We start from the raw sequence: 12968 nt of genomic DNA, 5'->3' as shown, positions 1-12968 counted from the left end.
TTCCACCCTGTGACCCTCCAGCGGCGCCAGCCTGTGGTCATCCTGGCCAGGACTGCCGTCCTCACAGCCAGATGCAGGTACTTACGGGCTTTGGCGGGGTCGATGTATCTGACAGCGTTAATGCGCTGTGATGTGAGGAGGATCTGAAACTCTCGCAAGAGGATTCTTCTGTGCGAATCGAGAGCAGCGCCGCTTTCACCAGCTGGTGTTTGGTGTCAGGGACGTTGTGGTGAACGGAGGCCCCTGGTGCCCCAGTTAAAAAAAAGGAAAGAGGAAAAGTGCAGACGTGTATGACCTGTGCCCAACCCTTCTGCTCCCACTAGCGAAATTCTTGCTGAGATGTCCACGGCATCATTGTATAAAGGAACAAACTGCGGGAAGGAATAGCTCTGGCCGGAGGGGGGAAGGTGCAGGGGGACACACAGGGCTGCAGCTGTGAGCCAGGGACTGGAGGGAGCAGCTCAGGAGGGGGCGCAGACTCTCCCGTTTACAGGTGTTCTAGTGGGAAAATAACGGGATTTGGAGAGAAATACCTATGTTTTTAAAAGTACAAAGACATATGTAGGAGTAATAAACCTAACGCAGGGAGTGATTGCACGGGGTGGGCGCACGCTTGGGGAGAGGTACCCAGGGATATTCACCACGTAGTTTTGCTTTATTTCATAAGCTGGGTACTAGACAGGCCAGGTGTTTCTTATGTTAGTCTCTAAATTGTGTTATATGTCCTGAAATATCCCATAATAAAAAGCAGGCGGCGGATTTACCCAACTTGTTTGCTCAGGAGCATATGGCAAAAATAATGAGTTAGATGAGAGCAGATATTCCTGAAAAAGCACAGCGCCTACGTTGTTCTTCGCTCTCTGTATGTATAGTGGGCCTTACGCGGGCGAGTCCGTGCGTCGGGTCGGGGGGCCACTGTCACCTCTTCCACAGAGCCGGGCCCGGGACACAGGATTTTCATTTTCCCGTAACAACTTTAACTGAAGCGCATCCCGCTGGCTGGCAAGGAACTTCAGTCCCGGTCTTTGCAAGGTGTCCCCAGCTTCCCTGGGTTGCCCGGGGGTCCCCCAGCACTCATGCAGGGCCAGGGTGCTGGGACAGGGGCCCCCCTGGTCCTCGAGGCGTCTCTCTAATGGGTGACTATGGAGACGCCCTCAGCTGGTGGCTCTTGTGTTCTAGGGCCCTGCCTGGGGTTCAGCACTCTCCTCGAGGCCCCCCATGAGCTCTCTGCCCCAGGGCACCAGGTGGCTCTTTGGTTCTAGGGTCTTGCCAACCCCCAGGCCCCGCCCCAGCCCCCTGGCTAGCGCAGAGGGTCACTGTGATCCTGGGGTGACTCCGCTCTCCCTCCTGCTTCTGCCAAGGCATTGTTTCCTGTGCCCTGGAGTCTTTCCACCCCAGGCTTCGGCTCTTGGAAGCAAAGTCGGAAAGTCTTGGCGGTGCCTGTTTGAGCCTGGCAAGCGCATCCCTCCGTGACAGTCCTCGGAGGATTGTCAGGGCAGTGAAGCTGTTCTGTGTGATGCAGTGGACACGTGTCACTTCACGTCTGTCCGACCCATGGAGCGGACGACACCAAGAGTGAGCTGTGAGGTGAATGATGGGCTCGGTGGTGCTGATGCTGTCGATGAGGGTTCACCAGGTGTAAAACTGCCCCACTCTGGTGGGGGTGTTGAAACTGGGGAGCCTGGGGGGCGGCGTATGGGGAACTCTGTACTTTGTGCTCAATTTCACTGTGAACCCAAAACTGCTCTAAATAGTAAAGTATATGTGTGTGTGTTTAAAGGTTGAGAAGGTTACCAAAGGAAGTTGGGAAGGTGGGGGAGAAAAGTCTCGTCCAGACCAGAGGAGAGAGGCCAGGCAAGGACGCTTCCCGAGGCTTTGTGGGCGCCCGAGATCCGCCCGCTCCCTCTCCCAAGGCCTGGACCTCGGCCGTGGGGGGCCCTCGCCTGCCTTCTGAATCTGTCCTCATCAGCCAGGCAGCTGCCCGCATCACCCTCAGCTCTGGTTCCTGCTGGGAGCTGCTTGGAAGTCAGTTGTTCCCCAAGTTCAAGACAGTCAGCCCGATGTTACCTGTTTTCCCAACACCTGGAACTGCTACCTGGGCTCGGGAGCCTACGTGTAAGCAGCACCCGTGACCGAGACAAAGAGCAGGTTCTGAAGGCGAGGAAACAGGGATGGAGCCAAAGACACACAGAAAGGGCATCAACCTGTCTCACTCCAGAAGATGTCACAGCAGGTAAATGCAGCGGGAAGTAAATTCACACACACCCCTCACACGTCCCTCATACACAGCACTGTGTCTCACACACACACACACACGTCTCACACACGCCTCATCCACACCACCGTGTCCCTCACACACACACCTCACCATCCCTCACACACGCCTCTCTCTCTTACATACACACATGATGTATAATAAAATCCTGATACTTTAGAACAAAATCATTTCACTTTTTAAAAGGATTAATCTCCAGAAATGTGGAAATTAATTGCCTGAGAATGTTTATAGAAAATTCATTCGTCTTGAATAAATCTAGGAGCTGAAATATGACAGCACTTGTCCTTTTTGCAATTAATAATTACATGGAAAATTCAAAAGCATCATCTTTCTGTCAGTCATCCCACTTTGTAAAAATTGCTTTTCCCTTGAAGTAATGTCCTGTCAAAGTGGGATTTGCCACGGTCAGCGCCACAGCACCTCCCGGAGGCCTGGCCGGGCCTGTCTGCCCTGAGCCTGCCTCCCCTCCCCGTGTGTGTGGAAGCAGATGCCTTGTCTGGCTCCCAGGCCCACAGCTGGAGAGGAATCTGCTTCTGGATGAATCACAGCTCGTCTCACCTGCCCTTGATTAGGTGGGATATCGATGGGTCTTGGATTAGAGCTGATGCTGGAATAGACTGACGCTGAGGCTGCTGGGATGGTGTGAATTTGTTTTTTGTGTAAGAAGCACATGAACTTGGGGGGCAGAAGTATGGGCTGAATTGTGTCCCCTGTCAAATTCAGAGTGTCACAGAATGTGCCTGTGATGGGAGACAGGACCTTTAGAGAGGTAATTAATGGGATCGTGTGGATGGGTCCTAACCCACTGTGACTAGGGTCCTCATGAGAAGAGACTATGTGGAGACATGGAGAAGGCGCCATCTGCAAAGCCAGAGAGAGTGGTTCAGGTGGAACCAGCCCTGCCCACACCTTGGTCTTGGACCCTGGACCCCAGAACTGTGAGAAAATGAATTTTGTTTAAGCCCCCAGGCTGAGGTGCTTGGTTATGGCAGCCCCAGCAAACGGACCCAGGGGACAGCCCAGCGATGAGGCTGAGGAGGAGGCCCCTGTGGTCAGGTGTGTGTGAAAGGCTCAGGCACCCTCTCCCTGCTCCGAGAGAGCCGGACCCCGGGAACCCCCTAGCTCTGCGACCCTAGATCGCAGCTGCAACAATCACCACAAACTCAGTGCCTTAAATAATACAAATTCTGTCGGCAGGATTGGGGTTCTTTCTGGAGCTCTAAGCCTAAGGGAAACCTGTGTTCTTGCCCTTCCCAGCCTCAGGGGCTGCACAAGTCCCTGAGGCACTGAGGTCTCTACGCTGACCCTGAGCCTCCCGCCTCCGTGTATCTCACAAGGACCTCTGGGTCCACTGGGCGCACTCGGTCCAGGATACCCCCCCGCCTGAAAGCTCACCCCCAGGGTGATTCCAGCTGGTGCCTTAATTCCCCCTCGTCACCTAACATAGCGTGGGCATCAGTGAACAGGACATGAGCATCTCGGGAGCCACCGTGCTCCCTGCCCCACCTTGGAAGCCACGTAAGATGGTACATATGAGCCACATTGTCAGGAAACATCGAGTATGGGGAAAATGGCCCCGGTTGATAAATTACAGATCGACAGGGAGCAGCTATGAATGAACTCCAGACACCCAATGTGGACACCATACTTTGGGCTTCCCCAAGTTTTGGAGACTCGTAAGTGGCATGTTCCCTTGGGGCCTGGAAGCCATGGGGAGGCGATCCTCTCCTGTGGGGCAGGCTTTTGGCCTGCACCTGCCAGTACAGGTCTCATCTTGGACCTTACCCACCTGGGCATAAGACTGCTCCTGATGCCCGCAGCTGCTGTAAGAACTTCCCAGGGCCCCCTTGTGAGCAGCCCTCACGCCACCCGGCTGGGAGCTGGGGCCTCTGTGCTCATCCTCTGGACGCTGTGTGTCCCACCATCGTCTCTTGAGTCTGAGCGTGGAGTCAGTCCTTGGCCTGGCCCAGGCTGGAGCAGGTGGCTTTCATCTTACGAGCAGTGAGGAGTTGTCTTAGTCTGCCCGGGCTGCCAAATTAGAATGCCATAGGCTTAAACCAGTGAAGTTTATCACTCAGTTCCGGAGGCTTGAAGTGCAAAACCAAAGTGTGGAAGGGTTGGTCCCTGGTGAGACCTCTCTTCTGGCTTGTAGATGGCACCTTCTCCTGGTGACCTCACATGGCCTTTCCTCTGTGTGGGGTGGGCTGGGGGCTGGGCGCTGGGGGGGAGAGAGAGATGTGTCTCTTCCTCTTATAAGGACACCAGTCCTACGTGGTGAGGGCCCACTCTATGACCTTATTAATCTAATTATTCATTAAAGGTCCTATTTCCAAATGCAGTCACTGGAGGTTGGGGCTTTACCATATGAAGGGGGGGACAGTTTAGTCCTTGACAGGAGCCACCCTTACATTTGTAAATACTTCCCATTTTAACACCTTTTCTCCCACACGGCCAGTGCTCACAGTGTTAGCAGTTGAGACTGACACCCAGAGGGGTTTGTATTGCGCAGGGTGGCCTAGGAAGTCGGCTCCCCTGGCTCAGACATGCTGGGTGTGGGTGCGGGTGCAGGTGTGGGTGCTGGGCAGCGTTGACCGGCTGTGCTGGTGGGTTGGCGCTCAGTCCTTCAGAGGCTCTGCAGGCCCGAGGTGCAGGTGGACATGCACCCGCAGGGCTGCTGCTGGCCTGCCGGGCTGGCCGGGCACTGCAGCTGTGGGTGGCCGGGCACTGCAGCTGTGGCTGGCCGGGCACTGCAGGTGGTGGGTGGCCGGGCACTGCAGCTGTGGGTGGCCGGGCACTGCAGCTGTGGCTGGCCGGGCACGGCAGGTGGTGCGTAGCTGCTTTCTCTCCCTCCCGCGCTGCTGCTGCGCTTTCACCGAGACACGCGGCAGGGTGAGAGGCAGACGGCTGTTTGGTAGGAATTTAAAGCGGGAGCATCCTCTGAGTACCTTGGAAAGTCAGGGTAAGAGCAAGAGGTGGTCGAAGAATGGTGACGACACACGAGAAAGGCACCAGCTCACAGGTTTCCAGCTGCCGGGCCTGCGACAGCTGATGAATCGAAGTAAGGACCGAGAGTGATGAACGATAGCCCATTGAACAGACAGAACCGCAGGTCCCTGCTGACACCAACCGGGGAGTGAGTACAGCTGACCCTTGAACAAGGCAGGGTCAGGGGCCTAATACACGAAAATCTGTGTATAACTTTCGACTCCCCCAAAACTTTACAACAGTCGTCCCTTGATATCCTTGGGGGATTGGTTCCAGGACCCTCACAGATACCAAAATCCTGAGATGACCCAGTCCTCTATATACAGTGGTGCAAAATAGTGCACACAGACGGCCCCATGGATTCCTAACCACAGAAGTACTGTTTTCAGTCCCCAGTGGGTTGAATCTGCAGAAGTGAAACCTGGGCATACTGCATATTTATTTTGAAAATTTTGCTTTTAAATGGATCCGCGCAGTTCTAACCCATGTTGTTCAAGAATCAATCAATGTACATTGAAAGTTTGAGGAACAATTTTACATAGTTTCAAAGTATCTCCCCACAATTACAAACAGAAAAAGCATAACTTTAGAGTGGGGAAACCACCTTCATGAGGGGTGAAAATAAACATTGGCAGTGGGACAGACTGAAGCCCTGAACCACCTGCTGTGAAAGAAGAATGCAGTGTGTGTTCATAGTCTCCCTTCCCAAGAAAATACCTGAATTTCCCGGAGAAACATAAACAAGCCCAACTGAGGGGCATTCTAACCACGTGTGACGTGTTCTGAGTTGGATCCTTTTGCGATAAAGGACATTACTGGTAACTTGACTGGAGTCTGGGGAGTAGGTGGTGGTCACTAACAGCGTTAACTCCCTGACTTTGATGGTGGTGTTGTGGTTTGAAAGAGAATGTCCTCATTTGCAGGACTTACAGGTACCCAGGGGTAGGGGTCAAGGGATTCAGGTCAGGAAGAAGTTTATACTCTACTTGCAACCTTTCTATAAACAAGATTGTTATAAAATTTAAAAATTTTAATGTTGACAGTTTTTAAAAGTAAATACAACAAGCATATGAAAAGATGGTAAGCATCATTGGCCATTTGGCAAATGCAAATTAGAACTACAGCGAGATCCCACCTCACACCCACTAGGGTGACTAAAATTTAAAAAAAGCCACACACACAAAATAACATGTTGTCAAGGATGTGGAAAATTGGAACCTAGTACATTACTGGTGGGAACGCAAAATGCTTCAAAGCAGCCACTCAAACAAATACAGATATACACACGTTCGAAGCTGCACTGTTCACAGTAGCCTTAGGGTGGAAACAGCCCAAATGCTCATCAAAAGATGAATGGATTAAAAAATTGTGGTATAACATAGGGGAGCACCTAGAAGGCCCAGCTCAGGTGCCTGGGGAGGCTGAGCCACTGGACCCTACAGGACACCTACTACACAAAACCACTCTACAAATTCCAGGAGACATAGCAACTCTAATCAATACATAGAAACAAACACCTGGAAGCAGCCAAAATGCGGAGGCAAAGAAACATGTCACAAAGGAAAGAACAGAATAAATCTCTAGAAGAGGAACTAAATGAAATAGATCCAAGCAAGCTAACAGATACAGAGTTCAGAATTTTGTTTCTAAGGATGTTTAAGCATACTATTAGGGAGATAACTGAGAAAATCAATAACATAATAAAGTACCAATTTGAAATGAAGTATACAGAAACTGAAATGAAGAATAATTTACAGGGAATCAATAGTAGAGTAGATGACGCTGAGAATCAAATCAGCAATTTGGAACATGAGGAAACACAAAGCACCCAACCAGAAGAGCAAAAAGAAAAAAGAATCCAGTAATATGAAGATAGTTTAAGGAGCCTCTGGGACAACTTCAAGAGGCCCAACATTTCGTATTATTGGGGTGCCAGAAGGAGAGGAAAGAGACCAAGGAATTGAAAACCTATTTGAAAAAATAATGACAGAAAACTTCCCCTACCTGGGGAAAGAAATCGACTTTCAAGTCCAGGAAGCACAGAGGGTCCCAAAGAAGAGGAACCCAAAGAGGCCCACAGCAAGACACATCATCATTAAAATGCCAAAGGTTAAAGACAAAGAGAGAATCTTAAAAGCAGCAAGAGAAAAGCAGGTAGTTACCTACAAGGGAGCATCCATACGACTGTCAGCTGATTTCTCAACAGAAACCTTGCAGGCCAGAAGGGAGTGGCAAGAAATATGCAAAGTGATGAAAAACATGGAACTACAACCAAGATTGCTCTTCCCAGCAAAGCTATCATTTAGAATTAAAGGTCAAATAAAGAGCTTCACAGATAAGAAAAAGCTAAAGGAGTTCATCACCACCAGACCAGCACTACAGGAAATGTTGAAGGGTCTTCTTTAAGAAGAAGCTGATGAACAAAAGAATCTGATGAACTAAATAGATCCAGAGACATTGACACATGCAACAGACGATCATATTTCAGAGGGAAGGAGGGTGGGAAGAGATTAACCAAAGAAGTTATAAGAAGGTATGCATAACCCATGGACACAGTCAATAACGGGGTGAAGGCCTGGGGAGGGGGTGGGAGCGAGGTGGAAGGGGTCAGTTGGGGGGAAAAATGGAACACCTGGAATACTCTCAACAATAAAGATAAATTTAAAAAAAAATTGTGGTATAGCCCTGGCCAGTGTGGCTCAGTTGGTTGGAGCGTTGTCCCGTACACCAAACAGTTGAGGATTTGATCCCCATCGGGGCGCATATAGGAGGCAACCGATCTTTGTTTCTCTCTCCCATTGATATCTGTCTACCTACTTACCTCTCTCTACCTCTGTCTCTCTCTCTTTCACCCTTCCTCTGTCTAAAATCAATTAAAAAGTTGTGGCATATTTATAGAATAGAATACTATTGAGCCATAGAAAGGAATGAAGTACTGATACATGATACAAAGTGGATGAGGCCCCAAAGCATTATGCTACGTGAAATCAGTCAAATACGGAAGATCTGATATTGCATGAATCCATTTATAGGAAATGTTCAAATGGGCGGATCCATAGAGACAGCACACAGATTGGTGTGGAGGGTGCGAGTTTTGTTTTGAATTGAGGGAAACGTAAGGGAGCCAGATGGAGGTGGCGTTTGCACAACGTGTGACCAATACTAAATGCCACTGGTTGTTCACTTTAAAATGGTTTATGTATGAATTTGACCTCAATAATTTTCTTAATTCAAGCATCTCAGTGTATATTTTGTATTTTAAAAAGGAAATGATGAGAGAGAAAATGCAGTTGCCAACAGCTGGAGGCTTTAGAAACAAACTGGTCCCAGAGGACACACCACCTGGTCTCAGGTGGACAGCTAGGTCCCTGCCTGAGACAGCTCCTTCCCAGCAGGCCACGGACAGGCCTGGAATTGGAAGTCCACATCAGAGAGGAGTGCCGTGTGGGGGGGCTGGGGCGGGGCAGGTGGACGAATGTATGAGCTCATTCTCATCAAAGTGCGTGGCCCACTGTCTGTGCTGGCGTTTCAGCTTCCGGTAAATCACAGGCGGGCCTGTGTCGTGATCTCTGTAGACTTACGTTCTCCTGAGAGCAGCTCTGCCTTCGCAGAGAGACGTTACTCAGAGGTCTTACAAATAACAAAACACATGTTCTTTGCAGAGATGAGCACAGTCTGGTAGCCACGGTCACGGGTTCCTAGTGATACTGGGTTACGTAGTGTCCCCCCAAATTCATACCTGCCTTGAACTGCAGACCATTCCTGTATGGAAATAGGGTCTATGCAGATGTGCCTAGTTAAGGAGAGGGCCCACTGAATTAGGGCGGGCCTTAAACCCAATGGTTGGGGTCCTCAAAAGAAGAGGAGAGAACTCAGACACCGAGAAGAGGGTGGAGGAGAGACTGGAGTGATGCTGAGCCAAAACATGGCCCTGCTGGCATCTCGATTTTGGACATATAGCTTCCAGGGCTGTGAGGATAAATAATAAAGGGGTTTTTTTAATTGATTTTTAGAGAGAGAGGAAGGGAGAGGGAAAGAGAGAGAGAGAAACATAAGTGTGAGAGAGAAACTTTGATCGACTGCCTCCCCTGCACACGCTCACCGGGGATCAAACACACAGCCCGGCCATGGGCCCTGACCGGGAATCAAACCGGCACCTTTTGGTGCTCAGAGCGATGCCCAACCAGCTGAGCCACACCAGCCACAGCAGTAAGAGGGGTTTTAAGCCGCCAGGTTTGTGGTGCTTTGTCACGGCAGTCCTCGGAATCCGGCCCACTGGTCCGGCCACATCGACGGCAGTTGCCTGTCCCTCTGCACAGGGACCTGCCTCCAAGTGCAGCAAGCTCGACTCTCACTGCATTTAATTTGTAAAGTGATCCATGTTGGAGTGGGGATGGCAGTGCCCCTGCAGAGGGGACCCAGGGGACCGTGTTCCCCCTGCAGAGAGGGAGCATCCGATTCTCTGCTGCTCCCCTCGGGGCCGGACATCCTCTCCGTCCTGGGGTGGCTGTGGGAAAGGGAAATCTGTCACAGGTAAAATACGGCTTTGTGCTCCCACACATCCACGTAGAGTGTCCGCGCCCTCTGCTGCTGTGGTCGTTGGGAGTTCCCGGGTGAGTTAGGATCACCCTCCCTGTAGAGCCTTTGTTTCAAGCTAACCTCCATTATCTGGGGGACACTACAAAACCTCTACTCAATGAGTGAAATCTTTGTGACAATTCAAAACCAGCTTGTCTTAAAGCTAGGAAGGTGGGTCGTGAATAAGTGATTGCTCAGAACATCCGGAGAGCCTGTCCTCAACTTCGTGCCAAAAGCAATGCCATCCTGTGGGCCAGGCCTCCAGCAGGACTCCAGGGCGAGCCACCACCCAGCGGCATCTTTCTGCGGGAGGGAGCAGGGCGGTTGTCTCTGTAGTGTCCTCAGCTTTAAGGAGACTTTAAAGCCGCCTGTAAATGTCCTGCGGCTGCCATCAGGCTGTTTCTAACGTGAGGACAGCATGTTGACCAGTTGTCCTGAGGACAGACGCTGCACTCGGTCTTTATTTTCTTTGCTTTAGTTTTCTCTATCTTAACATTTTTTCTACAATGGACATATCTTTAATAAGAAAATCATCTGCTTCTGTCTGGCAGAAGTCTGGCTGGAGCTGGGACAGCCATGGGGTGGGGCTGCAGGTCGGGCGGCCTGTGGCTGCGTCCGGCGGGGCTTCCCTTCCCGCCTTTCGCTCGCCTTCCCGGGACCCTGGGCTCTGGCGGGAACATCCCCCTGCTTCCCGAGACAGCTGAGCGTGAGCAGAGGGCGCCGTGGGAGCCGGGGCATCTGGGGGACATGGCTCGTGCAGCACCTGTGGATTCATCTTTGGTTGTGATTTCAGAGCCTCACAGCAGTGCCCTGCGCCAGCCTCTCACTTGACGACTCCCAGCTGCTGCTGCGGCCAGCCCGTCGCCTGCCCAGCCTGTCCCCTGCCCAGGCCTGTCACCGTGCGCCTCTCAGCAGGTAAGGAAGTCGCGAGTCCAGGCTAAGAGCCGCTCTCTGGAGAGCAGGTGTCTTTCCAGCAGTGACCTGTGGGCCTGGGGTGGGGCCAGTGTCAGGACCCTTCACCTGTAGCCAGGTGCTCCCACATCACCTTCTTCTGGCAATTGTCATTGTCCTCCCCCCAGCCCCCCTCCATAACAGATGGGGGCCCTTATGAAGCCAGTTTCACAAATTACCCACCGCCTCACACGTCCCTGTGTGAGTGGATGTGCCCCTGCTGGGAGGGGAGGGGAACCAAGCCACCTGGGGGGGGGCGGCGCAGCGAAGGGCCTCGGCCGGAAACCAGGCTCTGTGCCCCCTGAAGAGAACAGCTAGCCAGCACCCACCCTCCCTCCCGTCTAGGCTGCTTGGTCCCTCCGGGGAGGGGAGTCTGCTCACTGGCAGCAGCTGCCCCTCAGGCGTCGCCCAGGGAGACGGGGGCCACTCTACCACATGAGCCTCATCAGCGGCTCAGTTCTCGACACTGTCCCTGGCCACATCAGCTCAGCACTGGGGCCAGCCCCCTGCAGGCCACCTGACTGTTTACTGAGTCGTGCACAAGGCGCAGCCTCAGAGCCCCTGGGGACCCGTCTGTGTGGGTGTGAGCAGAAGGAGCTGTCAACCACAGTGGTGGCAGAGCCCGTCCCCGAGCAGTCAGCTCGTCTCTTCTGCCTCGGCTTCTAAAACCCGCGAGTCAGGTCAGTGGTCCTGCGGCAGCCAGGGCGCACGGTCAGCTCCGTTCCATCTCCACTTGGTCCCCACTTCCATCTTCCTCTTGGGTCAAGGGGAGTGTAGTATCACATGCACATATGGAGAAAGACATTCATCAGTTCACAGAGGCGTGTGGCATCTGGATGGCACCAGAGGACAGGGGGTTATCCATGTGGAACTAAGGTGCCTGGCCAGGTGGTCAGGGGCTCAGGAACTTCCCCAGGGGCCACATCTTGAGCTCCAGTTGGCAAATCCATGTCCTCCTGCCTCACCAGCTATCTCACTGGGTGACCCTGCCTACCCCAGGGGACAGGGGGCGTCCCTGCCACCTCACTCCCCAGTCGAGCAAGGTTGGCCTCACTGGGAGAGGGGCTGTCCCGGGAGAGCAGGGTGGACCGAGTGTGGCGGTAACCTCCTGCGCTGGCCCGAAGGCCCTGCTGGGCGAGGGGGGTGACCAGGTGGGGAGCAGCTCCAGGGAAAAGCTTCCACTCGAGAGCTTGGTGGACTTCAGCTACTCAGCCTCCCTGAGCCTGTTTCCAGACGTGAACAGTAAGGGGATTGGGCCTGGACCTCCGAGTTCCCATCCGGTTGTAACATGGGAGACTCGGAGCCCAGCTGCTCAGAGTGTGGGCTGTGGACCAGCAGCAACAGGGCCAGTTAAAAATGCAGACTTGGGACCAGACCAAGCCCTCTCGACCGGGACTGGCATGTCATCAGGGTCCCCAGGGGTTCATCAGGCCTGATTTTACACGTCTCGCAGGTACCTGAGACGCCTTGTGAGGTGATTTCGTGAAGGATGGGACAGGAAAGTGGAAACATCCTAGCCACAGGGTCTCCCCCTCTGGTACCTGCCAGAGTCACCGAGAGGCTGAATTACAGGTGCCAGGTCTGTGGTCACAGGCTGGGTCCCAGCTTGTGTGCCATGATAAACCTATGTGGAGAGAGAGTGTGAACACATTTGAGAAACCTGCCACGTGGAGAGAGCGTGAACATGCACAGGGCACAGTGTCGGCCACAGAGTGGCGTCTGTAAGTGGGGTCTGTGCTGAGGGCAGCAAGCAGAGGGGTGAGGGGGGGCAGGCCTTGCCCCTCTACTGGGAACCTGCCCCCGTTGATGTTCCCTCCCCACGGTTAGTAACTTAGAAGCCGGGTCAGGGGCTCTCTGGGTGGCGAGCGGGTATGCAGGTGCCCGAAACAGCTTCTCTCCAACAGGCACAGGGCGGAGACGGGGTGGGGTCAGGGCCCGCCGGCGCCCTTGGGCCTGGCTCTGGCGAGGCTGTTCCCGCTGGCGACAGTTCCTCACACACCCACACTCTGACGGTCACTCTCTCACCTGCATTCCCTCGCTCGCCCTCGCACGTGGCCATGCGCACCCCCACCTTCCCTCGCAGGGACGCCCGTACACCCCACTGCCCTGTCACACACACTCCCACGCCCTCCCGCTTGTGCACATTCATGTCTGCACTCCCGTGCTGTCAGCCCCC

General features: G+C 53.2%; 1 protein-coding gene across 2 annotated transcripts in view; it reads left to right on the top strand.

Moving 5' to 3' along the window:
* GNG4 (G protein subunit gamma 4) overlaps nt 1-12968 on the top strand; it is a 57346-nt gene that overhangs the window by 17929 nt on the left and 26449 nt on the right. For both annotated transcript variants that reach the window (XM_081123972.1, XM_081123971.1), the window contains exon 2: nt 10635-10756. Coding sequence is in view for 1 of the 2 variants with exons in the window: in XM_081123971.1 (XP_080980097.1) it covers nt 10635-10756 (122 nt within the window). In the remaining variant the exon portion in view is untranslated. The remainder of the gene's footprint in view (nt 1-10634; nt 10757-12968) is intronic.

Source organism: Miniopterus schreibersii (assembly GCF_964146895.1).
Source record: "Miniopterus schreibersii genome assembly, chromosome: 21".
NCBI lineage: Eukaryota > Metazoa > Chordata > Mammalia > Chiroptera > Miniopteridae > Miniopterus > Miniopterus schreibersii.
This window is presented reverse-complemented; position numbering and strand designations above follow the sequence as displayed.